This window comes from Nelumbo nucifera, chromosome 6, assembly GCF_055504915.1.
Source record: "Nelumbo nucifera cultivar China Antique chromosome 6, China Antique-T2T, whole genome shotgun sequence".
Classification (NCBI taxonomy): Eukaryota; Viridiplantae; Streptophyta; class Magnoliopsida; order Proteales; family Nelumbonaceae; genus Nelumbo; species Nelumbo nucifera.
In genome coordinates, this window is record NC_142654.1 from 57,351,008 (window position 1) to 57,377,832 (window position 26,825).

The following is a 26,825-nucleotide window of genomic DNA, read 5'->3' on the forward strand; positions in this document are numbered from 1 at the left end:
TGGTGCATCAATGGTCGAAGTTGCAGAAGCAAGTGAATGAGCACTGACAAGATTTTGACCCGTGGTGTGGACCAATCCATGAGATAGCGTGAATTGGTCCACACAACAGGCGAACCGAACATGCTAAACAGGTGTTGCGTGGAATCAAACGCAATATCACATGGACATCATGGACATTCCACGATGTCGAACACCACTTAATATTGTTGATAATTTACTAATAATTTACCCAAATTGATTAATCCTTTTCAGGATTAATTAAAAAATTACAAAATTCACTTAAACGTTAAACCCTATTATTTATATCCATGATTTATTAAAAATTTTCAAAATCTAATACCAAAATATATTACTATTTTTAATAATAAATATTAGTAATATATTAATAATTCATTGGTGATATATTACCAACAAATTAATTAATTAATTACCAATAATAACTAATTGTTTTATTAATGTCAAAATTTAAAAAATAATAATTATTTCATGAATAATTAAATTGATTATTAAATTAACTATGATTACTGTTAATAATAGTAATATATCTATATATGGCAATGTTTTCATAAATTAAGAATTATAAAGTTTATTAATTCATAATTGAGAATTATTAATTATAATTATAAATTTATTAATATTTTTAATGATTAATTATAAAATTTAAATATTAATTATTAACTATTTTTTTGAATAATTAAAAAATACCATAAAATATTACTATTCTAAGTTGGTAAACTCGACCCTAGGTTAGTAAATTATCAGTAATTATTGCCATTCTATTTTTGTTATATATTAGTAAATTATTAGTAATTATTGAAAATTACTAGTGACTTTTTCTTATCAACATAGGCCTAACTTGAGCTTTAACCCAACATCTTGAGTTGGGCTTAAATAATTTCTTCTCCAATAACTTTTCCAATGAGATACACTTTTCCAATAACTTAAATAATCTCTTCTCCCAAAATTTCTCCTAAACTACCTCTCCGCACTTTCTCCAAAATTATCTCTAATTCCTATTAATCTTCTAAATTATCTCTAATTTCTATTTATCTCCAAAATTATCTCTAATTTGGTAGGGAGTTTCTCTCCTAAATTATCTTTAATTCCAATAAAAACTTTAAGAATTATTTAAATATTTTAACAAAATTATATAATAACTTTAAAATATTTCTTAAAAACACAATAATATTTTTACATTTTTACAAAATATATCACGAAATTATGTACTAACAATTTAAATTGTGCTTTTTTTTTCTGGATTATCAATTTAAATGTTTTTAAAATAATAATATGTAATAGCTTTAAATAAATAAAATTAAAATAACCAAAAAAATAAATATTTTATATATTGTTTAAATATTTAAATAACTAAATATTAGAACATAATATTGAAATTAATAATAATTTAATATATTATAAAATTAATAATTAAATTATGTAATAATAGTATAAATTTTGATTTTATGAATAATTAAATTCAATAAATAATTATTATATATAAATTTAAATATTTTACATATTATTTAATTATTTAAATAACTAAATATTTAACATAAGTAGATTTTAAATAGTTAAGATAAAGAAATTATGTAATAAATTTAAAAATTCTGAAAATTAAAAAATAATTATAACATAATATTGAATTTAATAATAATTTAATGTTTTTAAATAATTAATTTCAGTTATATCAAGTAATAATTTGAGAAAATAAGTTAAAAAAAAATTAATATTTATTAATAATAATTTAAACTCTTAATATGTATTTATTATATAATTATATATTCTAAAATTAATATTTATTGTATTTCAGTAATTATTTATTATTTTTTGTGATAAATGTATTTTCAATGATTATGTATAAATTGATTTCGTTTTGTTATTTAACAGAAAACTTTCTATAATTATTGGAGATTAAACTACTATTATTGAAATTTTTAAATTTAATTTATTGTATTTATTGTATTTTTGTTATTGATTAATATTTATAAGAGATTAAACTATTATTTGAGATTATACTATTTATTGATTAAGTTAATATATTTTAAGTACTTATTGTATTTTTGTAATTATTGTTTTTTTTTCATTATCAATATATTTTCAATAATTATGTATTTTTGCTATAAATTTTCAATAATTATTGGAGATTAAACTATTGTTATTTATCAAAGATGAGACTACTAATTTAGCTGAAATTATGAGTGTTCATGAGTTGGTTTGGTTCGGTCGTAGGGTATTTGGCTAGCCAAATTGACCTGGTCAGGTTGGGGAGTTGGTCAATTGAAACCAACTGACCTTTTGTGAAAACCGACCCACTCAAGTTATATTGGTTTGGGTCAATTTTTACGTTTGGTCAGTTGGTTCAAAAGATTGAAACTTAAAAATTTAATTTAATTTTAAAAATTATTATAGTGTAATTATTAAAAAATAAATTTAAAAATTGGATTTATGATATAAAACATTTTAGACTAAGAAATATGGAAAACTTCCCACTTTTCCATATTAAAAATTATATTTAAAATATAAAATATTAATATATATCCATGGTTAGGTTGTTCGATTTTGGCCAGTTTACAAATGGCCAAAGTGAAATTGATCTAACTCGGTTGAATTGGGAAATTTTTGAACCAAAGCCGACCTACAATACTAGAAAACCAACCAACTCGAGTCGAGTTGATCGGGTTGGTCGGTTTCATCAATTTGATGAATAAACCTAACTGAAATGAATTATTGTTATTTTTGTATTATAAAAAAAATTATTAAAAGTAGTATATAAAATATGAATAATTATTAATTATTTAAAAAGTTAAAAATATAAAACAATTGTATACTCTTATGAGTTCACATCTACACCCCACAACGTCCCACAGCATATCCCCGTCGTTTATTGGGAACACCTCCCGATGATGACATCATGGGTTCTAGTACAATCATCGGGAGATGTTCTTAATACACGGGGGAAATATGTTGTGGGACGTTGTGGGGCGTAGATTTGAACTCTACTCTTTTGTGTTTTTATTAGGGTCATTAATTTAGTAGAACACACCTTATAGTTGTACATATTTACTTAAACCTACCTTATAGTTTTCATTTTACTAAAACATCCCATATATTTTACAACTTATTTACTTAATCAACCTTTCATTAAGGAGTGTTTGTTTTGCCATTAGGCCCATGGTTTTTATTCCAAAAATACGCTTAACACTTTTTTTGTACATAAAACAAAATTAACCAAATATAGCCAATAGAGTGGTTGCCCGTGTCTTATTAAGGGCAAAAATGGTATATTGATTTTTATCTTCTTTCGATTAAATTTATTTAAATGAGCATTAGGGTCAACACTATCATTTTTCATTGTCATCTAATAGAAGATTGAATAAATCCATTGCAAATTATAAGTGGTGTTTTAGTAAAATGCTAAATATATGGTAGATTTTAGTGAATCCATGAAACCATAAGGGTATTTTAATAAATGACCCTTTCTATTATTTAGTTTTTGCTTAATAATCCCTGCTAGTTTATACTAAAACGCAGTAGTCTAGAAAATTTCTCCTTTTTTTGAATTAACAACCAATGTGATGCTCTCCTTCCCCATAAAAAATTACCTAAAATCTCTCTCTCTCGTTCTTAATAACCTAAATAATATCCTCTCCTAAAATTTCTCCTAAACTACCTCCCCCACTTTCTCCTTAATTAACTATAATTCAACTCCGGATCTCCTGCCCACACCTACCCACAATACACCACCCCCCGTGAATTGGGAACATCTCCCCCTGCATAATACCATGCAGAGGATGAGATGTTCTCCATGTGTGACTGCGATAAACGTGGGGTGGTGTATGGGGACCATTGACCAACTTTCCCGTCTCAAAATCCAGAAAAAGAACACCCAATTAATTTTGATGTTAATATTTTGGGTATTTTTTTCATTATATTTTACAGTGTTACAATCCTAAGTGTGCGATTGTTGATAGATGGTGAAAATAGTCCGTTTAAACCTTCAAAAATAATTGAAAAAAGTTAAGCTTAAGAAATGTAAACTGAGGGATAAATATTTAGCACATTCCCTTTACATCTAGGATTAGTCGCTGTATCTTCCTCTCTCAGTACCCACTACCCATCAAGAACTCACAACGACACCCTTCAGTTCATTGTATTGCATTACCCAATAAACTACTACTTGAAGGAGAGCTTTGTTCACTGAACCAAGGATCCTGCACCGAAACAGGTGAATAACTATCCTTCATCTCCGTTGAAATTACAAATTCACCTCTCTGCGGCACAACCGATCTCTGATTCTCTAATCCCACATTCTTGTCAACAGTTCCGTGTGAGTGTGACTTCTCACTCATATTAGATGACGATGATGAACATGAGGATGACAAGACAGACGATGACTCCATGCAGATGTTTTCCTCCATAGTTATCCATCCACTAAGCCTGATGTTTTCTAGCTCAGTTGCCACTTCCTTCATAGAGGGCCTCATGTCTCTATGAAATGCAAGGCATCTGAATGCCAGCTCCGCCACCTTATGCACAGAAGAAAGGGTCCAAGCATCTCTGTGTGGCTCAAGGAAAGGATCTATAATCTCATCCACGCATCCCTTACCAATTTTTTCTACAGCAAGAGCAGCCAAATTCACTTCATTGTGGGGTCTAGAGAAGTCCACCACCTTGAGTGCTGTTATGATCTCCACTAGAACTACTCCAAAACTGTAAACATCACTTTTATCAGAGAGATGAAAGTTCTGGTGATATTGTGGATCAACATATCCTGGAGTCCCTTGTGGGGCAGTTGAGATGTGGGATGACTCCATCAAACCAAGTCTAGATAGACCAAAATCTGCAACTTTAGAGTTGAAGTTGTAATCTAAAAGAATATTGCTGGATTTTATGTCTCTGTGATATATGGGTGGGTTGATGGCGGAGTGGAGATGGGCGATAGCCTGAGCGGTTTCACATGCAATAGTGAGGCGAATTGTCCAAGGGAGGCCATTGCCTCTCTCCCTCTGTAGATGCTCTGAGAGAGTTCCATTCGGCATGAATTCATATACAAGGATCTGTTCACCCCTCTCTATACAGAAACCTAAGAGGCGAACTAGATGTGGGTGGCTTACAGATGAGAGTAGCTTTATCTCATTCATGACTTGCTCCATGCCATCATTGTCTCGGTGTCTGATCTTTTTGATGGCCACCCACTCATCGCTGTGGAGCTTTCCTGCGTACACTGTTCCGTAGGCTCCAGTTCCCAGCCTTTGTTTGTCGGAAAAGCCATTTGTGGCTCTCTCAATTTCCTTGTAGGGATAAAAAGGAACACTGCAAACACCGGCCGCTTCGGATAGGAGGCGTTGTGTTCTCTTTCTGGTTTTCAACGAAGTCGATCGCCGTTGGACGAAATAGCAGAGAAGAACTAATCCAGCCACCAGAGAAGCTCCAGCAATGATACCTGACAACAGAAGTAAATCATATTTTGGAATTAAAATCATGAAGGTACACTTAATTAAGAGTTAAGATTCAGATCTCGTTGTTTATAGCAAATGTTAAAATCAATCATGCACAGAATGTTGTGTCTACTAGATTCAGATTCAGACTCCCAGTGTACATCTTCTTGCTGCAACCCCAACTAAGTAGGGGACAGGCCGGCAGCGATGGAAAAAGAAAAGGAAGTAGGGCCGGCGTGTCTACATATGTTTTATTAGGGGTGTTAGAGAATAAAAAAAAAAAAACTAAAGCTTTTAAGGTTGAATGGTTTATTGAGATGGTATAAAGCCTGTTTGACTTAGATTATACGCCTTGTTTGTATATATTTAGGGGTGTAAATTGGATCAGGCCTGGTCCAATCCAATCCGGTCCAGTATGAAGCCATTGCAGAATATGGACCAGGTCTACTCCAATCCAATGAATGCTTTGGATAATTTTGGACCAGTCCAAATAATTCAATGTTTAGACCGATCAATCTGTTAAAATTGGTTTTAATTTAGATTGGTTCCAACTCAAGTCAGGTCCATTGACACCTATATTCTTATTTTTTATCAATGGATCGGATGTCGGTTCAATCCAACTCAATCCAATATAAATTCATTATAGATGGACCAGGTCCAATCCAATCTAATAAATACTTTAGGCCATTAAGTCTGGATTCGTCCAATTGAATATGTCTTATTGGTCCATCCAATCCGTCCAAATTGATACTGATTTGGACAGAGCCCTAACCCAAAACCGGTTCTTTGACATAGGGATGCAAACGGATTGGATTAGATTCAAATCAGGATATATTCGAATCCAATTAATCCGACATTATTCATGTCAGATCTGATCGGATCGAATCTGATAGGACTTGGTTTGAATTTGAATCTTGTCGGTAAGTCAGATCTTCAGATCTGATCCGATCCGACTTATTTTCTATAAAAATAAAAAAAAATATTAAAAGAAAAATAAAATATACTAATTTAAATAAAGTAAAAACAAAAAGTACAAGTATTTATTAATTATTTTCATCATATACATACATGTTTTTTATAAAAAAAATAATATAACAAATTTATATAAATATATTTATAAATAAATGAATAACATATATATGTATTATATATATTTATAAATATATAATATATATCGGATCGGATCTTCTCAGATCAAATAAGGGGTGATCCAAATCCAATCCGATTTTTGATCGGATCCTATTATCTAATCCGATCCAAAGATCCAAATAGGGGTGATTCGAAAATCAGACGGTTGTTGGCTTCTGGACAGTGATGAGCCAAAAGATATTAATCTGTTGCCTTTATGCGGTTTTCAGATTTCTTTTCTACAACTCGTACAGATACATGTGGGGTACGGTTTTAGACTAAACCTAACCCTCCCCAACCCACATATTGTTGGAAAGCATATATATTTTATGTATTAGGTGTTGAATTTAATAAAGGAAAATTCCACTTTAGTACCTTGAACTTTGGGGGTAGTGTCAAGTTAGTACCAAAACTTTCAATTGTGTCATTGCAATACCTAAACTTTCAAAAAATGTCAAGTTGGTCCCTACCATTAACCGACCATCAATTATCTACTGAAAATGTCAAAACTACCCTTCAAAAGAAGACATTGTTCATTGTCTTCTACCTTGAGACTAAACCTCCCAAAAAACAAAAAGTTCAACCATCATCCAACGGGTCTGGATGTAGTAGGCATGTTAGGTAAGCACAATGAGTGAGCACATAATAACTGTGTGACACATGTCGTAGCTAATGTGCCTTTCATCCAAACATTTTTGCTCCGTTAGATAAATTATCCATTATTTTATTATCTTTGTCAAAATAATTAAAAATAAAAAACAATAAAAAAGGAAAATGTAAATAAATCCCAACTCCCAACACGTTTAAGTTTTCTTTTCTCATTGTTTTTATATTTAATTATTTTGACAAAAATAATAAAATAATAGATAATTTCTATCTAACGGAGCAAAAACATTTGGATGAAAGGTGCTTTAACTAGGACATGTGTCACACAGCTATTACATGCTCACTCATTATGTTTACCTAACGTGCCTACTACATCGGGACCCTCATCCAACCAAGCCACACCCTGGCATAGCCTTTTCCTTCCGACGTCACCCCAAGAATAGACTTTCACGGATGAAGAAAAAAAAGTCATAAGCCTGGTTTGGCTCCACCTCTTCTTCCCTTTCTGCCCTTGCCCTTGGATGATCTTGATACGCTCAAGTTATCTAACAAGAGGGAGAAGGATCTAGAATAAGGAGAAGAGAGAGAGAGAGAGTTTGTTTGTAGAAAAGTCAATGCCAACTCCATTCATTCAGGCTACATTTATAGCCTTATGGTGCTACAAACTAGGAGTAGAAATAGGAACTACTGCCCCTTAATCTTAGGAGCTTATCAACAAAAAAAAACAGAATGCACTTATCTAGGAAACAGAATGCACTTATCTCGGAACAGAATTGAAGACTTATCTAATGCACTTATCTAGGAAACAGAATGCACTTATCTAGGAACAGAATTGAAGACTTATCTATTCTAACAGAATTAAAACTGAATGGATAAGGCTTATCCCAACTAAGAGCTAACATGACCGGGTCTTCTGCTGCTATCCACTTTGACTGGGTCTTCGGCTGCTGCATGCATGCACGTATCATTTTCCTCCCCCCCTGAAGGACCCTTGTCCGCAAGGAAGTTGGGATAAGATTTTCTGAAGCACCATTCATTCTCCCAGGTTGCATCCTCAGCTGGCGCCCCAATCCATTTGACCAAGACTTCGGATTTTGGGCGGTATTTGCCCTTGTGAATAATACGACGATCCAGGATTGCTTCCGGTTGGGGTAGGATGGTCGAAGTATCCGAGATTGGAGGAAGCTGAGTGGAAGTAGGGGTGATGGGTCCCAAGTGCTTCCGCAGCAAATTGACATGAAACACATTGTGGATTTGAGAGCCGGGGGGCAAGGCTAAGCGGTAAGCTACTGGACCAATCTTCTCAATGATTGGGTATGGCCCAAAATAACGTGGAGCGAGCTTCATGGAACGCCGAAACGCCACCGAGATCTGTCGGTAAGGCTGTAGCTTCACATACACGAAGTCACCTGCTACGAACGAGACCTCTCGTCGGTGCTGGTCCGCTTGACATTTCATCCGGTTCCGGGCTACCTGGAGGTTATGTTGTAGCTCGCGTAGGATGATGTCCCGATCACGCAAGTATTCGTCAACTGCCCCTACTCGAGCTGTACCTGGTACATAGGTCAGGAGACTAGGGGGTGGGATTCCGTAGACTGCTTCGAAGGGTGTCATTTTGGTGGAAGAGTGAGTGGAGGTGTTGTAGCTGTATTCTGCCCAAGGAACCCACTCTAACCATTTTCGCGGCTGGTCACCTGCAAAGCACCGTAGATATTGCTCCAACGTCCGGTTAACAACTTCGGTTTGCCCATCAGTTTGGGGGTGGTAACTTGAGCTCATACACAATTTCGTCCCATGCATCTGAAAAAGTGTCTGCCAGAATGAGCTGATGAATACCTTGTCACGGTCGCTAACAATGGATGTTGGTACTCCGTTTAGGCGGACAACATTGGCAACAAATGCCTTCGCGACTGTGGTGGCAGTGAATGGGTGTTTTAAGGGAATGAAGTGGGCATATTTTGTCAACCGATCCACAATTACCATGATAACCGTGTACCCATTGGAGGGAGGCAATCCTTCGATGAAGTCCATGGAGATGTCTGTCCACATTTGAGTAGGATTTGGTAATGGCTGAAGCAATTCCGTTGGTCTCATGCAATCTGTTTTGAAGCGCTGACATACGTCACATTGTTGCAAGAACTCCTTCACCGTCCGACGCATGTGGGGCCAAAGGAAGCTGTGCTTGATGCGAGAGAGGGTCTTATGAAACCCAAAGTGTCCCCCTACAGGGGATGAGTGGCAGTCTGCCACCACCTTTGAAATCAAGGTGGAGGCGGGGCTCAAATAAATCTTGTCCCCCTTGAACCATACCCCATCCCGTTGAAGCAACTTGTGGGAGGGTCACCTTTTCATCAATTCCCCATAAAAGGTGTCTTGTTTGACCTCTTCTTGTAGCATCGGCCACCAGTCTGCGTGTGGTATAGAGATGGAAAGAAACTGAAATTTAGTCATACGTGACAAGGAATCCGCACCTTGGTTCTCAGCCCCTTTTTTATACTCGATCTCATAGTCGTAGCCCAGTATCTTTGGCAGCCACCACGTTTGTGCCGGTGTGGTTATCCTCTGCTCGAGTAAATATTTAAGACTTTTTTGGTCGGTGCGGACTGTGAATGGTTTCCCAAGCAGATATGGGCACCATTTCTTAACGGCTTTGACAATAGCTAACATCTCCTTCTCATAGGTGGATAATGCCAAGGCTGAACCTTTCAATGCTTCATTGAAGTAGGCCACCGGTCGGTTTTGCTGGATGAGGATGGCGCCAATCCCGGTTCCACTCGCATCGCATTCAATCACAAAGTGTTGGGAGAAATCTGGTAGACGTAGGATTGGCGGTGAAGTGAGTGCCTTCTTCAATTGCTGAAAAGCCAGCTCTGCTGCCTCGTTCCATTGAAATCCCCCTTTGGTCAACAGTTGGGTTAAGGGAGCTGCAATGCTTCCGAAGTCGCAGATGAACTTCCGGTAATATCCTGCTAACCCGAGGAAGCCACGAACCCCCTTTGCTGATGTCGGTGTAGGCCATGCGAGAACAGCTTGTATTTTGGCTGGATCAACGGACACGCCTTGTTCTGAAATCACATGACCCAAGTACTCGACCTGCGAAACCCCAAATTGACATTTTGACATTTTTGCAAATAATTTGTTAGAGGATAATACAGTTAGAACAACTCTCAAATGAGATAGGTGGTCTTCCCATGATTTAGAATAAACCAGAATGTCGTCGAAGAAGACCAAAATAAATTTCCGGAGGTATGGGCGGAAGAGGTCGTTCATGAGGCTTTGAAAAGTTGCAGGTGCATTCGTCAAACCGAACGGCATCACTAAGAACTCGTAATGCCCTTCATGTGTTCGGAAAGCCGTTTTAGGAATGTCTTCTTCTTGCACTCGAATCTGATGGTATCCCGACCGTAGATCTAGTTTGGAGTAAAATTTGGTGCCGTAGAACTCATCTAATAATTCATCAATCACGGGAATGGGATACTTGTTTTTAAGAGTGATTTCGTTCAGTGCTCGGTAATCCACGCAAAACCGCCAAGCTCCATCAGCCTTCTTCACTAGCAAAACCGGCGATGAGAATGGGCTATTGCTTGGTCTTATCAGCCCTGTCTGCAAAAGCTCCTTCACCATCTTCTCTATTTCGGTCTTCGGGTAATACGGGTATCGATATGGCCTCACACTCACTGGTCCTTTGTCGGGAAGCAGTGCAATCCGGTGGTCATGTGGTCGTTTAGGAGGCAGGCTTGTGGGCGGCTCAAACACATGGGAAAATTCGGTGAGAAGGTGGTCCATCTCGGGTGGAAGAAAACCTGGTTGGCCGCTGCTATGTGAAGGAACTATTTGAAAAAAAAAATACCGTACCTTGTAACCCATTGCATTCCTTGTTGGTTAAGGCTTCGATGCTGGCTCGTCCCAATCCTTGGAAGGTGCAAGAGAGTCCCTCCTTTTTGAACGTCAAGGTTAGTTGTTTGTAATCCATCTCGATGGGTCCAAGCGTCTCTAGCCACTGTACTCCCAACACCAACTGGCATGCTGCGACGGGAAGAACATAATAGTCAGCGGTAACGGGGTGTCCTTGAATGGCGAGGGTGAGAGATCGGCACTGCCCCATGCACTCGATCTTTTCACGGTTGGCCACCATAACTTGAAATTTCTTGTCTCGGTTCACTGGCAACCCGAGCTTGGAGACGATGGCTTGGTCAATGAAGTTGTGGGTGTTGCCGCCGTCAATTAATACGGTCACGTTCTTGTTTTTCAGTTTCCCAAGAACACGTATGGTTTGCGGGTGCTCAGCTCCTGCAATAGCGTGGAAGGAGATTTCAGGGATGGCTTCTTGGTTTTCCTCCTCTGATTCGACAGTCTCCGCGTCCGCCGGTTCCGGATCCTCAATCATGAACAGTTGTGGACGTGCACAACGGTGGCTGGAGGTGAACTTCTCATCACAATAGTAACACAACCCCTTCTCACGACGTTCTCGCGCCTCCTAGTTGGTGAGTCGCCGGAATGTTGGGGAAGGAGCACTGGAAACCTGGTTCGCGCGCGAGCTTGGTGGAGGCCCAAGTACACCGGCCATGGGGTTGGGCGACGCCTTCTGGGTTGTCATGGCTGATGGGGATCGAATCGGTTGGCTAGCTCTCCGCTGTAAGTGATTTTGTTCCTCAATTAACCGGGCCACTCCAATCGCCTCTATCAAAGTTCGAGGCTGCTTGATCTTCACATCTAAACGAACGTCATCACGAAGTCCTGCAATGAAACAGCCATTGAGAAAGCTCTCGGGCAGGCCGTCAACTTGGTGAGAGAGCCTCTCGAAGGCTTCTTGATAAGCCGTCACAGTGGTGGTTTGCTTTAGGCGGGTTAATGCCTCTGATGGGTCCTCGTAGTCGGTGGGGCCGAACCGTTGTAACACCGCTTTGGAGAGTTCTTCCCATGTGAGCGGTCCGCGATGCTTGGTCAACCACCTGTGCCACTGTAAGGCGATGCCTTCCAAATGGAAGGAAGCTAGCTGCACCTGTTGGTCCGGAATAATATTTTGAAATTCAAAATACTGCTCCGCCTTGTAAATCCAACCGCTCGGATCATCCCCATTAAATTTTGGGAATGACAGCTTGACGTGTTGATGTGGTCATGGGTGGAGCTTGAACGGGAAGTATGGGGGTGTGAGGATTCTTCATGGGCGAAGGGGTTGGTCTCGGGAGTGGTATTGGGAGTGGTTCGTGAGGCTCGAAGGGCTTGGAGTTCAGTTAACACTGCTTGTAAGACAGTGTTCATTTGGTCGAAGCTCGACTCATGTCGTGCTAAGGTTTCATTGACCTCATTGCGGAACTCTGCATTAGTCTTTCCACGGGTGTCCATGGTCGAACCGGCTCTGATACCAATGATATGCTCAAGTTATCTAACAAGAGGGAGAAGGATCTAGAATAAAGAGAAGAGAGAGAGAGAGTTTGTTTGTAGAAAAGCCAATGCCAACTCCATTCATTCAGGCTATATTTATAGCCTTATGGTGCTACAAACTGGGAGTAGAAATAGGAACTACTACCCCTTAATCTTAAGAGCTTATCAACAAAAAAAACAGAATGCACTTATCTAGGAAACATAATGCACTTATCTAGGAACAGAATTGAAGACTTATCTAATGCACTTATCTAGGAAACAGAATGCACTTATCTATTCTAACAGAATTAAAACTGAATGGATAAGGCTTATCCCAACTAAGAGCTAACATGACCGGGTCTTCTGCTGCTATCCACTTTGACTGGGTCTTCGGCTGCTGCATGCATGCACGTATCATTTTCCTCCCCCCCTGAAGGACCCTTGTCCGCAAGGAAGTTGGGATAAGATTTTCTGAAGCACCATTCATTCTCCCAGGTTGCATCCTCAGCTGGCGCCCCAATCCATTTGACCAAGACTTCGGATTTTGGGCGGTATTTGCCCTTGTGAATAATACGACGATCCAGGATTGCTTCCGGTTGGGGTAGGATGGTCGAAGTATCCGAGATTGGAGGAAGCTGAGTGGAAGTAGGGGTGATGGGTCCCAAGTGCTTCCGCAGCAAATTGACATGAAACACATTGTGGATTTGAGAGCCGGGGGGCAAGGCTAAGCGGTAAGCTACTGGACCAATCTTCTCAATGATTGGGTATGGCCCAAAATAACGTGGAGCGAGCTTCATGGAACGCCGAAACGCCACCGAGATCTGTCGGTAAGGCTGTAGCTTCACATACACGAAGTCACCTGCTACGAACGAGACCTCTCGTCGGTGCTGGTCCGCTTGACATTTCATCCGGTTCCGGGCTACCTGGAGGTTATGTTGTAGCTCGCGTAGGATGATGTCCCGATCACGCAAGTATTCGTCAACTGCCCCTACTCGAGCTGTACCTGGTACATAGGTCAGGAGACTAGGGGGTGGGATTCCGTAGACTGCTTCGAAGGGTGTCATTTTGGTGGAAGAGTGAGTGGAGGTGTTGTAGCTGTATTCTGCCCAAGGAACCCACTCTAACCATTTTCGCGGCTGGTCACCTGCAAAGCACCGTAGATATTGCTCCAACGTCCGGTTAACAACTTCGGTTTGCCCATCAGTTTGGGGGTGGTAACTTAAGCTCATACACAATTTCGTCCCATGCATCTGAAAAAGTGTCTGCCAGAATGAGCTGATGAATACCTTGTCACGGTCGCTAACAATGGATGTTGGTACTCCGTTTAGGCGGACAACATTGGCAACAAATGCCTTCGCGACTGTGGTGGCAGTGAATGGGTGTTTTAAGGGAATGAAGTGGGCATATTTTGTCAACCGATCCACAATTACCATGATAACCGTGTACCCATTGGAGGGAGGCAATCCTTCGATGAAGTCCATGGAGATGTCTGTCCACATTTGAGTAGGATTTGGTAATGGCTGAAGCAATTCCGTTGGTCTCATGCAATCTGTTTTGAAGCGCTGACATACGTCACATTGTTGCAAGAACTCCTTCACCGTCCGACGCATGTGGGGCCAAAGGAAGCTGTGCTTGATGCGAGAGAGGGTCTTATGAAACCCAAAGTGTCCCCCTACAGGGGATGAGTGGCAGTCTGCCACCACCTTTGAAATCAAGGTGGAGGCGGGGCTCAAATAAATCTTGTCCCCCTTGAACCATACCCCATCCCGTTGAAGCAACTTGTGGGAGGGTCACCTTTTCATCAATTCCCCATAAAAGGTGTCTTGTTTGACCTCTTCTTGTAGCATCGGCCACCAGTCTGCGTGTGGTATAGAGATGGAAAGAAACTGAAATTTAGTCATACGTGACAAGGAATCCGCACCTTGGTTCTCAGCCCCTTTTTTATACTCGATCTCATAGTCGTAGCCCAGTATCTTTGGCAGCCACCACGTTTGTGCCGGTGTGGTTATCCTCTGCTCGAGTAAATATTTAAGACTTTTTTGGTCGGTGCGGACTGTGAATGGTTTCCCAAGCAGATATGGGCACCATTTCTTAACGGCTTTGACAATAGCTAACATCTCCTTCTCATAGGTGGATAATGCCAAGGCTGAACCTTTCAATGCTTCATTGAAGTAGGCCACCGGTCGGTTTTGCTGGATGAGGATGGCGCCAATCCCGGTTCCACTCGCATCGCATTCAATCACAAAGTGTTGGGAGAAATCTGGTAGACGTAGGATTGGCGGTGAAGTGAGTGCCTTCTTCAATTGCTGAAAAGCCAGCTCTGCTGCCTCGTTCCATTGAAATCCCCCTTTGGTCAACAGTTGGGTTAAGGGAGCTGCAATGCTTCCGAAGTCGCAGATGAACTTCCGGTAATATCCTGCTAACCCGAGGAAGCCACGAACCCCCTTTGCTGATGTCGGTGTAGGCCATGCGAGAACAGCTTGTATTTTGGCTGGATCAACGGACACGCCTTGTTCTGAAATCACATGACCCAAGTACTCGACCTGCGAAACCCCAAATTGACATTTTGACATTTTTGCAAATAATTTGTTAGAGGATAATACAGTTAGAACAACTCTCAAATGAGATAGGTGGTCTTCCCATGATTTAGAATAAACCAGAATGTCGTCGAAGAAGACCAAAATAAATTTCCGGAGGTATGGGCGGAAGAGGTCGTTCATGAGGCTTTGAAAAGTTGCAGGTGCATTCGTCAAACCGAACGGCATCACTAAGAACTCGTAATGCCCTTCATGTGTTCGGAAAGCCGTTTTAGGAATGTCTTCTTCTTGCACTCGAATCTGATGGTATCCCGACCGTAGATCTAGTTTGGAGTAAAATTTGGTGCCGTAGAACTCATCTAATAATTCATCAATCACGGGAATGGGATACTTGTTTTTAAGAGTGATTTCGTTCAGTGCTCGGTAATCCACGCAAAACCGCCAAGCTCCATCAGCCTTCTTCACTAGCAAAACCGGCGATGAGAATGGGCTATTGCTTGGTCTTATCAGCCCTGTCTGCAAAAGCTCCTTCACCATCTTCTCTATTTCGGTCTTCGGGTAATACGGGTATCGATATGGCCTCACACTCACTGGTCCTTTGTCGGGAAGCAGTGCAATCCGGTGGTCATGTGGTCGTTTAGGAGGCAGGCTTGTGGGCGGCTCAAACACATGGGAAAATTCGGTGAGAAGGTGGTCCATCTCGGGTGGAAGAAAACCTGGTTGGCCGCTGCTATGTGAAGGAACTATTTGAAAAAAAAAATACCGTACCTTGTAACCCATTGCATTCCTTGTTGGTTAAGGCTTCGATGCTGGCTCGTCCCAATCCTTGGAAGGTGCAAGAGAGTCCCTCCTTTTTGAACGTCAAGGTTAGTTGTTTGTAATCCATCTCGATGGGTCCAAGCGTCTCTAGCCACTGTACTCCCAACACCAACTGGCATGCTGCGACGGGAAGAACATAATAGTCAGCGGTAACGGGGTGTCCTTGAATGGCGAGGGTGAGAGATCGGCACTGCCCCATGCACTCGATCTTTTCACGGTTGGCCACCATAACTTGAAATTTCTTGTCTCGGTTCACTGACAACCCGAGCTTGGAGACGATGGCTTGGTCAATGAAGTTGTGGGTGTTGCCGCCGTCAATTAATACGGTCACGTTCTTGTTTTTCAGTTTCCCAAGAACACGTATGGTTTGCGGGTGCTCAGCTCCTGCAATAGCGTGGAAGGAGATTTCAGGGATGGCTTCTTGGTTTTCCTCCTCTGATTCGACAGTCTCCGCGTCCGCCGGTTCCGGATCCTCAATCATGAACAGTTGTGGACGTGCACAACGGTGGCTGGAGGTGAACTTCTCATCACAATAGTAACACAACCCCTTCTCACGACGTTCTCGCGCCTCCTAGTTGGTGAGTCGCCGGAATGTTGGGGAAGGAGCACTGGAAACCTGGTTCGCGCGCGAGCTTGGTGGAGGCCCAAGTACACCGGCCATGGGGTTGGGCGACGCCTTCTGGGTTGTCATGGCTGATGGGGATCGAATCGGTTGGCTAGCTCTCCGCTGTAAGTGATTTTGTTCCTCAATTAACCGGGCCACTCCAATCGCCTCTATCAAAGTTCGAGGCTGCTTGATCTTCACATCTAAACGAACGTCATCACGAAGTCCTGCAATGAAACAGCCATTGAGAAAGCTCTCGGGCAGGCCGTCAACTTGGTGAGAGAGCCTCTCGAAGGCTTCTTGATAAGCCGTCACAGTGGTGGTTTGCTTTAGGCGGGTTAATGCCTCTGATGGGTCCTCGTAGTCGGTGGGGCCGAACCGTTGTAACACCGCTTTGGAGAGTTCTTCCCATGTGAGCGGTCCGCGATGCTTGGTCAACCACCTGTGCCACTGTAAGGCGATGCCTTCCAAATGGAAGGAAGCTAGCTGCACCTGTTGGTCCGGAATAATATTTTGAAATTCAAAATACTGCTCCGCCTTGTAAATCCAACCGCTCGGATCATCCCCATTAAATTTTGGGAATGACAGCTTGACGTGTTGATGTGGTCATGGGTGGAGCTTGAACGGGAAGTATGGGGGTGTGAGGATTCTTCATGGGCGAAGGGGTTGGTCTCGGGAGTGGTATTGGGAGTGGTTCGTGAGGCTCGAAGGGCTTGGAGTTCAGTTAACACTGCTTGTAAGACAGTGTTCATTTGGTTGAAGCTCGACTCATGTCGTGCTAAGGTTTCATTGACCTCATTGCGGAACTCTGCATTAGTCTTTCCACGGGTGTCCATGGTCGAACCGGCTCTGATACCAATGATATGCTCAAGTTATCTAACAAGAGGGAGAAGGATCTAGAATAAAGAGAAGAGAGAGAGAGAGTTTGTTTGTAGAAAAGCCAATGCCAACTCCATTCATTCAGGCTATATTTATAGCCTTATGGTGCTACAAACTGGGAGTAGAAATAGGAACTACTGCCCCTTAATCTTAAGAGCTTATCAACAAAAAAAACAGAATGCACTTATCTAGGAAACATAATGCACTTATCTAGGAACAGAATTGAAGACTTATCTAATGCACTTATCTAGGAAACAGAATGCACTTATCTATTCTAACAGAATTAAAACTGAATGGATAAGGCTTATCCCAACTAAGAGCTAACATGACCGGGTCTTCTGCTGCTATCCACTTTGACTGGGTCTTCGGCTGCTGCATGCATGCACGTATTAGATCTCTTCTTCTCACCTCTACTTTCCTTATCCACCTTATTGACCGCAAAATCCACAATAACCTTCTCAATGTTTGGCTTCCAGGAGGCAACCGCAACCCCCCAACTTAGAAAGCTTTGTTTGCTTTATCTAGAGTGAATAAGTTCTCAGCCTCTTCTAACTCCAGGTCTGATCTTGACCGTTCAGCTCTTCTTTCTTCTTTGCTCTCCCTCTCGAACCTCCCAAATGCCTTTCTACCGGAGTCGTCTCCGCCCACAAAGCAAAGTCCCAACTCCCAACATGTTCGCCACCTTGATCTTATTTCCAATTCCAGCTTCTCTATTTTGCGAGCACGAAATGCATTCTCCTCCTCCTCTGGCTTCCCCTACTCACAAGAACTCCCAAATTCCTTTGACGTTTGCCAGGATCTGATCTCTTGTCTGCCTCCTTCGAAACTTGAAAGTTGAAACCTCCATCGGAGATATTGTCTTTGCCTTCTGATTCTCCACGGCCTTAGATCAGTCCATAGCTACCATCTTGTATCCCCTTAAAGAATCCACTGCTATCACTTCTGAACCCTCCATCAATACCCTCACTACAAAATCATATCCTTAGCTAGAACTTGGACCGAAATCGACTTCAGCAAGTTCGAAGGAGCATGAGCTCAGACTACCAACATCCCCTACTCACAAGAACTCCCAGATTCCTTTGACGTTTGCCAGGATCTGATCTCGTCTGCCTCCTTCGAAACTTGAAAGTTGAAACCTCCATCGGAGATATTGTCTTTGCCTACTGATTCTCCACAGCCTTAGATCAGTCCATAGCTACCATCTTGTATCCCCTTAAAGAATCCGTTGCTATCACTTCTGGACCCTCCATCAATACCCTCACTACAAAATCATATCCTTACCTAGAACTTGGACCGAAATCGACTTCAGCAAGTTCGAAGGAGCATGAGCTCAGACTACCAACATCCTCACTGCTTCAACTTTTTTCCATTGTAGATTTTCCTGCGCTACGTCTATAAGCCCCACAAGCTTATCCCCTAATTCTTTAAATGTCCTTCAACTCCAGGCATGTAAAGACACGCCGAAGCAGCAGACCTTCCACCTTTGGAAACCGTCCAATACTTTGCCTCTTTCCAACTCTGGGGACCATCTATGGAGGACCATATTTACATCATTACACCAGAAGGGGCTCTATCCTGCAAGCCTAATGGCCTCCACCTCTGAGTAGTGAGTCTAGCATCAATAAAAACATGCCTCCAGTAGGAAATCTAAAAAACACCCTACTCTACCCGTAGCCTGAAAGTGCTAGCCACCTCTGTAAAGTTGATTCGCACACCTTACCCTCCTGTGCCTCTCCCACAAAACACCCCCTCTCCCTCACCCCCTTCAAGTCTACACCCAGTCTCAGCCCAACCTTGGTCAAGTAGAAGACAATGAATAGTGTCTTCTTTTGAAGGGTAGTTTTTCAATAGATAACTAACAAGGCAGGAACCAATTTGACACTTTTTGAAAGTTTAGGTATATTTGAAAGTTTGGGTATTAACTTGACAATAACCCCAAAGTTTAGGGTATTAAAGTGGAATCTTCCCATTTAATAATATTTTAAATTTTATGTGCAGGATAATTGATAATTTATGTATTTTTTTAATGTTTTAATCTAATAATTCAAAATTGTGTTGTTTGTTTGTGTCATCTTACTTATTTATTGTTTATATATAACAAGAAATAATAGGAAATTATATATGGGTTCTAAATCCAACCTACCCTACCTTGGTATGTGGAGAGGGTAGGGTTGGGGAGACTTTTGCATTTTCCTGTATGAAAAGGATTTGGATTCTTAAAATTCAACCCCCTACAAGTTTTGGGGTGAATATGGATTAAGAGATTTAGGAAGACAAATAGAGTCTAGAATTTACAAAACCCTCCCCAAACCACCCGTTGCCATCCCTAATGTCAATAAATACTCCAACTCACTCAACGCATTCATCGTAATTACTTGTGCTATTTGATTTAGCAAATACTTCAGTCTAACAATCATGTACTTATTGAATTTTGTTCATTTTCATTCCTTCACCTGGAAAAAGAAGAAAAGGGTAAAGAGAATGTAGGTACCTCCGATTAAAACGCCGACTCTGGTGGTTCCTCCACAACGACCCTTCATGTATTTTGAAGGATTGCAATTGGAAGTAGCTGCTTAGAAGAAACAATAAGTGAAAAACCTGGTTAGTACTCGGGATAAAAGCAGTGATTGAATTGAACCTTGATAATTGAGGTTGTGTTAGAAGTTCAAACGTCCCTAGAAGCTACCATAGAAGATTTGATTATTATTATTATTATTATTATTATTATTATTATTATTATTATTATTATTATTATTATTATTATTATTATTATTATATAATTCAAAATTTATCTTATAATTAACATTTTGTAAATATTACTTTTACATTAATTATTTAATGTAATTATTAAATTAAAGAAATATCATCAAAAACACACAAGTGACTCAATAGTAAGTGAAACTATGGTATTTGTAACCATAAATGTTCAGGTTCAAATCTTTACATTCTCAAAATATTTTAGGGTTTTTTGTAAGACAAATTTGCTTCTAAGATTGGTTTTGTTAACGTCAATCAAAGCAAATTCTTCGAGTCAGTTTCGATAGGGCAAGCCCCTAGAACTTCAAACTAGCCTAAACAGAGGTCAGTTCTAAGAATTTGAAATCACACCCCTTTGGGTCAAAAGACTCAACAGCAAAAACTTTTTTTTTTAGGCGTACAACCGCAGTTGCCATTGACCAAATGCTTTCTCACCGTAACGACCAAATTGATGAAGTGGCTACCAGGAAAAAGAAGTTAGAGAGGATATTCCGTAATTTAGTATGTCAAATCTTCCACCAAATCATTTGAAAACACAAATATAAAATTATTTAGGATAAAATACAAAAACCTCCCCTGAAATTTCTGACAGTTATAAAACTTTCCTTATAGTTTTATTTTAACAAATAACTTCTATGAACTTTTCAGAAACTTAACAAAAGTTTCCTTTCCGCCATCGTCCTAGATGAAAAACATTAGACTGATGCATCAGTTTTTTTCAAATATATCTATTCTGTCTTTTTATAAATTATTTTACATACAAAATTATTAAAATAATCCTATTTTAACTCAACAAAAATATATGTTTCAGTAATTTTATGTGTAAAATAATTTATAAAAGTATAGAATGGGTATTTAAAATAAACCTAACGTTTTTATATTTTACCCAATCATTTAAAAGAAAAATAATTAACCTTGTCACCAGACTACAGAGTCTACGGACAAAAATCACCGTCCTCTCGGTTCTCCAATTTCCTCTTCCTTAGAAAAACTCAGCAACGTACATCATTTGGTCAAATAAATCAAATAAAGATCATGCTTTTTCTTTGTCCATGTTAATTATAGTCTACGATTACCGTCCAAATCATGGATGGTCGTCGCGATCACAATTCATTGCTTAGAATTGACTCTACTGGCACAGCATTGACGGACAATATCCATTCCCCTCCCTTCAGCTTCAATATTTGAATTTTCCACTTTTAACCTCTAGTATAAGAACAAAAATATAAACCTAACTACTAGTCTTTTGTACCCGGTTAGACAAAAAGTGGAATAAGTTGAAATGGGATTTCATTTTCAAGGGTGAGAGAAAAAATGCCATTCCCCCAAATGGGGAAGATCATTCTAATAGTAATGCCAATGGGACTCTAATCCCATACCCCGTTTATGATTTTTGAACTGTCATTGACCAATACGATTAGACCATTTGGCCCTAAATCCGTTTAAACAACTAGTTTCGTTTCATCCGTTTTTTAGCAAAAACCATTGACTTGTTCAGTGACCAGCTGATTCGGACGGACATTCAAATTGTTGATCCATTTGACTTATACAACGGTTTTTAGTCGTTTTTTATTTTAATTTTTAAAATTGAAATAATTCATCTATTCAAACCGAACAGTTGAACTATTGACCCAGAAATCGGTGGCCAAAGCGATTATTATACTAATTGTTTTTAAGTTTTTTCCTTTATTGAAAATGCTTTTATTATTTTCGTTTTTTGGGTTAAAGGAATATAAGAAGCCAGATGGTTATCTCTAAAAGGACTTAAACCAAACAACCAAGAAAAATGGCGTGGACTAGTGTACTTTTCATAACTATTGTTCCATAATAATTTGATAAATAGATTAAAAAAAAAGTCCGGCAAGGCGGCAACAGAGAATTACCTCTACGGCAACCAGAACCGGCTTGGAAACCATCTCCTTCAAATCCGTCCTTGCAATGGCAAAGACATCCAGTCCCATTGTTCCGCAGTTGGACGATCTTGTTATTCGCATTCAAAGAACAATTGCACTCCTCTAACCACCATCCGAGCTGAACCGTCTGAAACTCCAGCGAAAGCGACGAGTTCTTATTCGAATCTACGGCGACCGACGAGAATAAAAATTTGCAGTTGGCCCGTTTCAGGTCATTAAATGTCATGAAGTCCATGTCTTCTTTGGCAAAGCAGCTTAAATTTCTTTCTCTACGATCGCAATGCTGCAAGTCGAAATGATTCTCCAACAGCGTCGTCGGTATCGTGCACATGCTAACCAGCGAGCTACAGTTCTCTAACAATAACCCATTTTGCTTCGTTAGTGCGAAGGTCCCATTGAAGAGCTGCCTCAGGTCCTGGATAGGACGGTTGCATCTTGCCGGTAAGTTGATGAAGATGCTGTCTGCAGTGACGTTTTCGACTCGAAATTGGCCGATGAAAGCAACGCCTCTGATGCAATTAAGACGTATTGGACATCCATCGGAGAATCCAAACGGATAGGGAAATCGCTTCTCTCTGCCGCGGAAGCCACAAGTTTGGTTGCAGCGAGGCAAGGGTTGAGTGGCTATTAAAGGGAGAAGGCAAATCACCAAGTAGAGGACAGGATTTTGGTGGTGAAAAATCATCTTCAGTATCAGACAAATTGAATTGAAACAAACAGTAATCTGTGGAATGGTTGAATGTCAAGCAGAAGCATAGGAAATTTCATTTGTTTTGTTTCCCCTTTGGAAGCTTAAAGATCTCAACTTCAAAGAAGAGAGTCTCCTCAGAATTAGATCAGCCGAAAAGGCAAAAAGATTTGGCCTTTGGATATTAAATTAGAAGAAATTTCTCTCTTCCCCTGTATGCTGCCAGTAAAAGAAACAAAAAAACTTGATTTTCTGCCATGAATTTGGAAACATAACAATGCTGGCTGATGTTGACGAGGCGATCATATTCCTCTCAGTTGTGCGCATAGAAGAAAGTTCCATTCAGAAAGCAACTGCTGCACAAATCTCCTCTGGTCACCTTAACTCTGCTCTGCTTTTGCTTGAACGATTCAGAAAATTCTTCGAAATTTCAAGGAAATCGACAGGAGAAAACGACCTCAAACAGAGTGAAACCCTGGCGTTCTTCTTCAACCTCTCTCTATTTCTCTCTGCAACTGCAACGCGTAGATATAGGGTTCGACCAAACGAAGAAAAGACGAGAAAAGCAAAGCAGGGAGCATCCTGTTTCAAGTTTCAACACCACACCAGTCCTCCCTGCTATTCTAAAAGGAGAAGTGGAAACGTAAAATACATGCCTAGGAATTTTATTGCGGAGACCAAAATACCCTTTTCCACGGAATTTTATTACATGTGTAAGAAGCCCTCAAGCTATGAGCTGCCGAACTGGGCAGGTGATCCGAAATATTTGACTCACAAAAGTCATCGGTGGGACGGGAGTGGCCTTGGCCTTGCACATGGAGAGAATCAGAGAAGCCAAGGCCCAAGGCCCAACTCATGGGCCCACATTTTAAAGCCAACTAAGAGGCGAATCTGTTAACCAACTGATGGTGGGTCAGTTGGTGAGTTCTCTGTTAAGCTGTGCTTTTCCTTCTCTTGGGATGCTTAATTCCAATTTCCTTGGCGATATTCCAATTCCATGTATTGATTACGAGACTTTGGATGCTTAGACACTATGGAGTATCCATGATGCCTTGAAAACAATCTATTACAAGCTTTGAGTTATACCCCCCTGGCCCCATTCCACACTTGCAAATTGTAATGATGCCGATGCTTCTCTTACATTCATTCATTATCACTTCTTTTTTTTTTTCTTTTTTTACACCCAATCGGTGCCTTGTCACATGTCACAAGTTCTAACCAAGGTTTTTGAACTATCGTGCGGTTATACCATCGGCCTGGAAAATCGTTTCGTTTCATCCCTGAATTGTTCTTTTATCAAAAACCGTTGATAGACTTCGTTTGGCATGTCTTTTAGTGCAGGCTGTAGTCTCCTAAATACTGCACCTTAAAGATATGTGAAAAGCTCAATTTGAAGTTATTTTTTTCTTTTTTTTTTCTTGTTTCTTGCATTTAGAAAGATGTACCTCCAATCAAACGGTTTGTGGGCTGTTAAAGATCTTTTTATAAAAAACCATTAGGTGTTATTTGACAAGTCTTTTTTGAAAGATCTTCTGACAAACTTAATAGTTAAAAGTCAATGTAAGCTTTTGCATCTTAGCAAAGACTGTGATTAAAATGTCTTTTCGTCATCTTTCCATGTGAAGACTTGATGAAAAGAGTTGAAAAGCTCCATTTGGAGTTTCCCAAAAATAGCCCAAAATGGTCTTTGTGCGTCTTTTCAAGGCGTAATCTTTTGGTAGTTAGATCTTTTTCCAACCAAATAGGAAAAGATCAAAACACGGGCTACTGGTCTTCTAAACAGTCGACAGTTTGCATGGAAAGATGTGTGCCAATGGGGCAGTGTCTTTTGACTGTTAGATCTTCCAAAAGATCTTTCAAAAACAATTTGCCAAACGGCACCTTAGTCAATGACTCACTAATCTGGGTGATCAAATTATCAATCTGTTCAATCCTGGACAATGAATTTTTGTCTATTTTTTTATTTTAATGATTTAATTATATTTTTATTTTTTAAATTGCATAAACCATCTATTTGGATCCAATGGTCAAACCACTTACAAGAAACCAGTGGCCAAAGCGATTCTGAGTTTGGAGTTGGTTTTTAAAACATTGGTCCTAACCATTTCATCCACCCAAGGTTCAAAGTATCATCATATATATATCAGTCCATATCGGCTAATACGTATTACATCGGAGCCTTTCCGATACACTCCTAGAGGAGGTGTTTCGGATCAATAAGTGATTTAGGGGGTAAACTGGCCCCTCTGAACCAAATTCGAAAAAAAAAAACAGTACGGATAAAGGCCGATACATGCTACCGACGTATCGCTGTGTACCGATATTTTCAACCTTGCATTCACCACAAGTTATGGTTCTATGTACCCTACATTTTGCCAAATCTAATATGATGGGATTAAGATTTTGATCATTCAACATTTGTCGACCACAGAAAAGCAATTCTTTAAAAAAAAAAAAAAAAAAAAAAAAAAAACATCTATCTCCGTAATTAAATTTGAAGTATGTAATTTAAATCGGATTCAAGTCCAATGAAGGACAAATTAAAACAAGGAATTTACGAAAATACCGTTCAACTGAGGAATATTAGAGATGGAATTTACCTAAAACATAATGGTGGGTTCTTGAGGAATATTAATGGATTATGGACTCACACTCGCCTGCCTACCCACGCCCATTCAATTGAGGCTGCCATTAGAATTGGACCTATGACCAAACTCTGTTCATAATTCACCCTACATATTGTCTGTGTAGTGATTGAAGAATGACCCTCATCACAATTCGGTGGTTACGACTTGCAAATCGGAAAATTCGAGAACTGGTCCAGTAATTTGTTTCATTTCCAAACATCGTTGATTTGGTTAATGATTTATTGATTTAGGCGATCACTGTTGAACCACCGATTTAGATAATTATTTTTTACCATTTTTATTTATTTTTTATTTTTATGTTAGAAAACGCCATCTATTAGAACTGGATGATCGAATTATTCGACCTAGAAAACGTTTGGGAGTTGGGTGAATTGGGAATCGGTAAGATCGCACTGGACACGATAGGGAGACTAATATGAAATTATGGACGTCAGGCGGGCCGAGTTGGGGTCGCTGTTGGAAACGTTCCAGTATTTTTCTGACCGAAGTTCAATGGATTGACTTATCATGCCTAAAAAACTCCCAAAAACAGCCAAAATTTTCCTCTCTTAGGCCTGGTCCAATTCCAGATACAAAAACGACATGACTAATGGAGGTTTGCTTCTCATAGAGCGTTCTTCACGCCAACTTCGCAGAGCCGCACATTTAGAACATTTCCATATTTGTAAGTTATCATTTAACGGTGCTTTGGAAACATCTCCCCATGAGCTACAACATTGTAAGGGTGGATTCGAGTCGAGCTAAACTGAATATTTGGCTATTTGAGCTCAGTTTGCCATAAATAATGTTAGGCTCAAGCTTGATTCAAGCTAGAGAATTGAGCTTAATTCTGTCTTGACTCAAAAGCTCATATGTTCGAGCTTGTCTCAACTCGAGCTCGATTATGAGTTAAGTCTTCAATAAAAAATAAAAATTATATATATAAAAAATTAAAAAATAGGCTCAATTACGTATGTATGTATTAGGCTCACTAGCCGAGCTTCATTGAGCTCGAACTCGACTCAATTAGCAAACGGGCCTATATTTGGGCTTGAGCTCTGCTCAAAACTCAATTTAAATAAATCATTAAAAGTTCAACTCATTTCCACCCCTAGTTTGCAGCTCTACATTGTGAATATTTCCCCATAATGACAATTTACAAGTGGTAAGATGTTTCAAATGTGCAGCTCTAAATGTTGCGAGATTAGTGTGAGGAATAAATCTGGAAAATTTTCTAGTACGTGGAGGCACATTTATTTGAGTCTAGATCATCTGCCAACAAGGCACGATTCGAACCCTCTACCAACATGATCTTACATCACACATCTCATGCATGGCAGATCCCACTTTTACGATTGGTCCCGGCCTTATGATGAGATGTGTGGTGTTAGATAAAGTTGGTAGAGGGTTGGAATGTGTTTTGTGGGCAAAAGATCTCAACTCCATCTCTCTTGGGTCTAAGGAT

The 26,825-nt window shown here is 39.9% G+C and overlaps 1 protein-coding gene across 1 annotated transcript; it reads right to left on the reverse strand.

Annotated features, from left to right (window-relative positions):
• Nucleotides 1-4,007: 4,007 nt before the first annotated feature.
• On the reverse strand, nt 4,008-23,350 carry LOC104601988 (wall-associated receptor kinase-like 14). Its single transcript, XM_010265517.3, has 3 exons — nt 22,016-23,350; nt 19,867-19,944; nt 4,008-5,443 (listed from the first exon to the last, which is right to left on the reverse strand). The coding sequence occupies exons 1-3, from the start codon at nt 22,728-22,730 to the stop codon at nt 4,146-4,148; spliced, it is 2,091 nt and encodes a 696-aa protein (XP_010263819.1). The 5' UTR covers nt 22,731-23,350; the 3' UTR covers nt 4,008-4,145.
• Nucleotides 23,351-26,825: the final 3,475 nt, after the last annotated feature.

Excerpts from the sequence above, each read along its gene's own strand:
- LOC104601988 (XM_010265517.3), bottom strand. The coding sequence starts at position 22,730 with ATGATTTTTCACCACCAAAATCCTGTCCTCTACTTGGTGATTTGCCTT. Across the intron at positions 19,945-22,015 it reads CGGTTCTGGTTGCCGTAGAG|CTACTTCCAATTGCAATCCT; the intron begins GTAATTCTCTGT and ends TCTTCTAAGCAG. Across the intron at positions 5,444-19,866 it reads AGTCGGCGTTTTAATCGGAG|GTATCATTGCTGGAGCTTCT; the intron begins GTACCTACATTC and ends TTCTGTTGTCAG.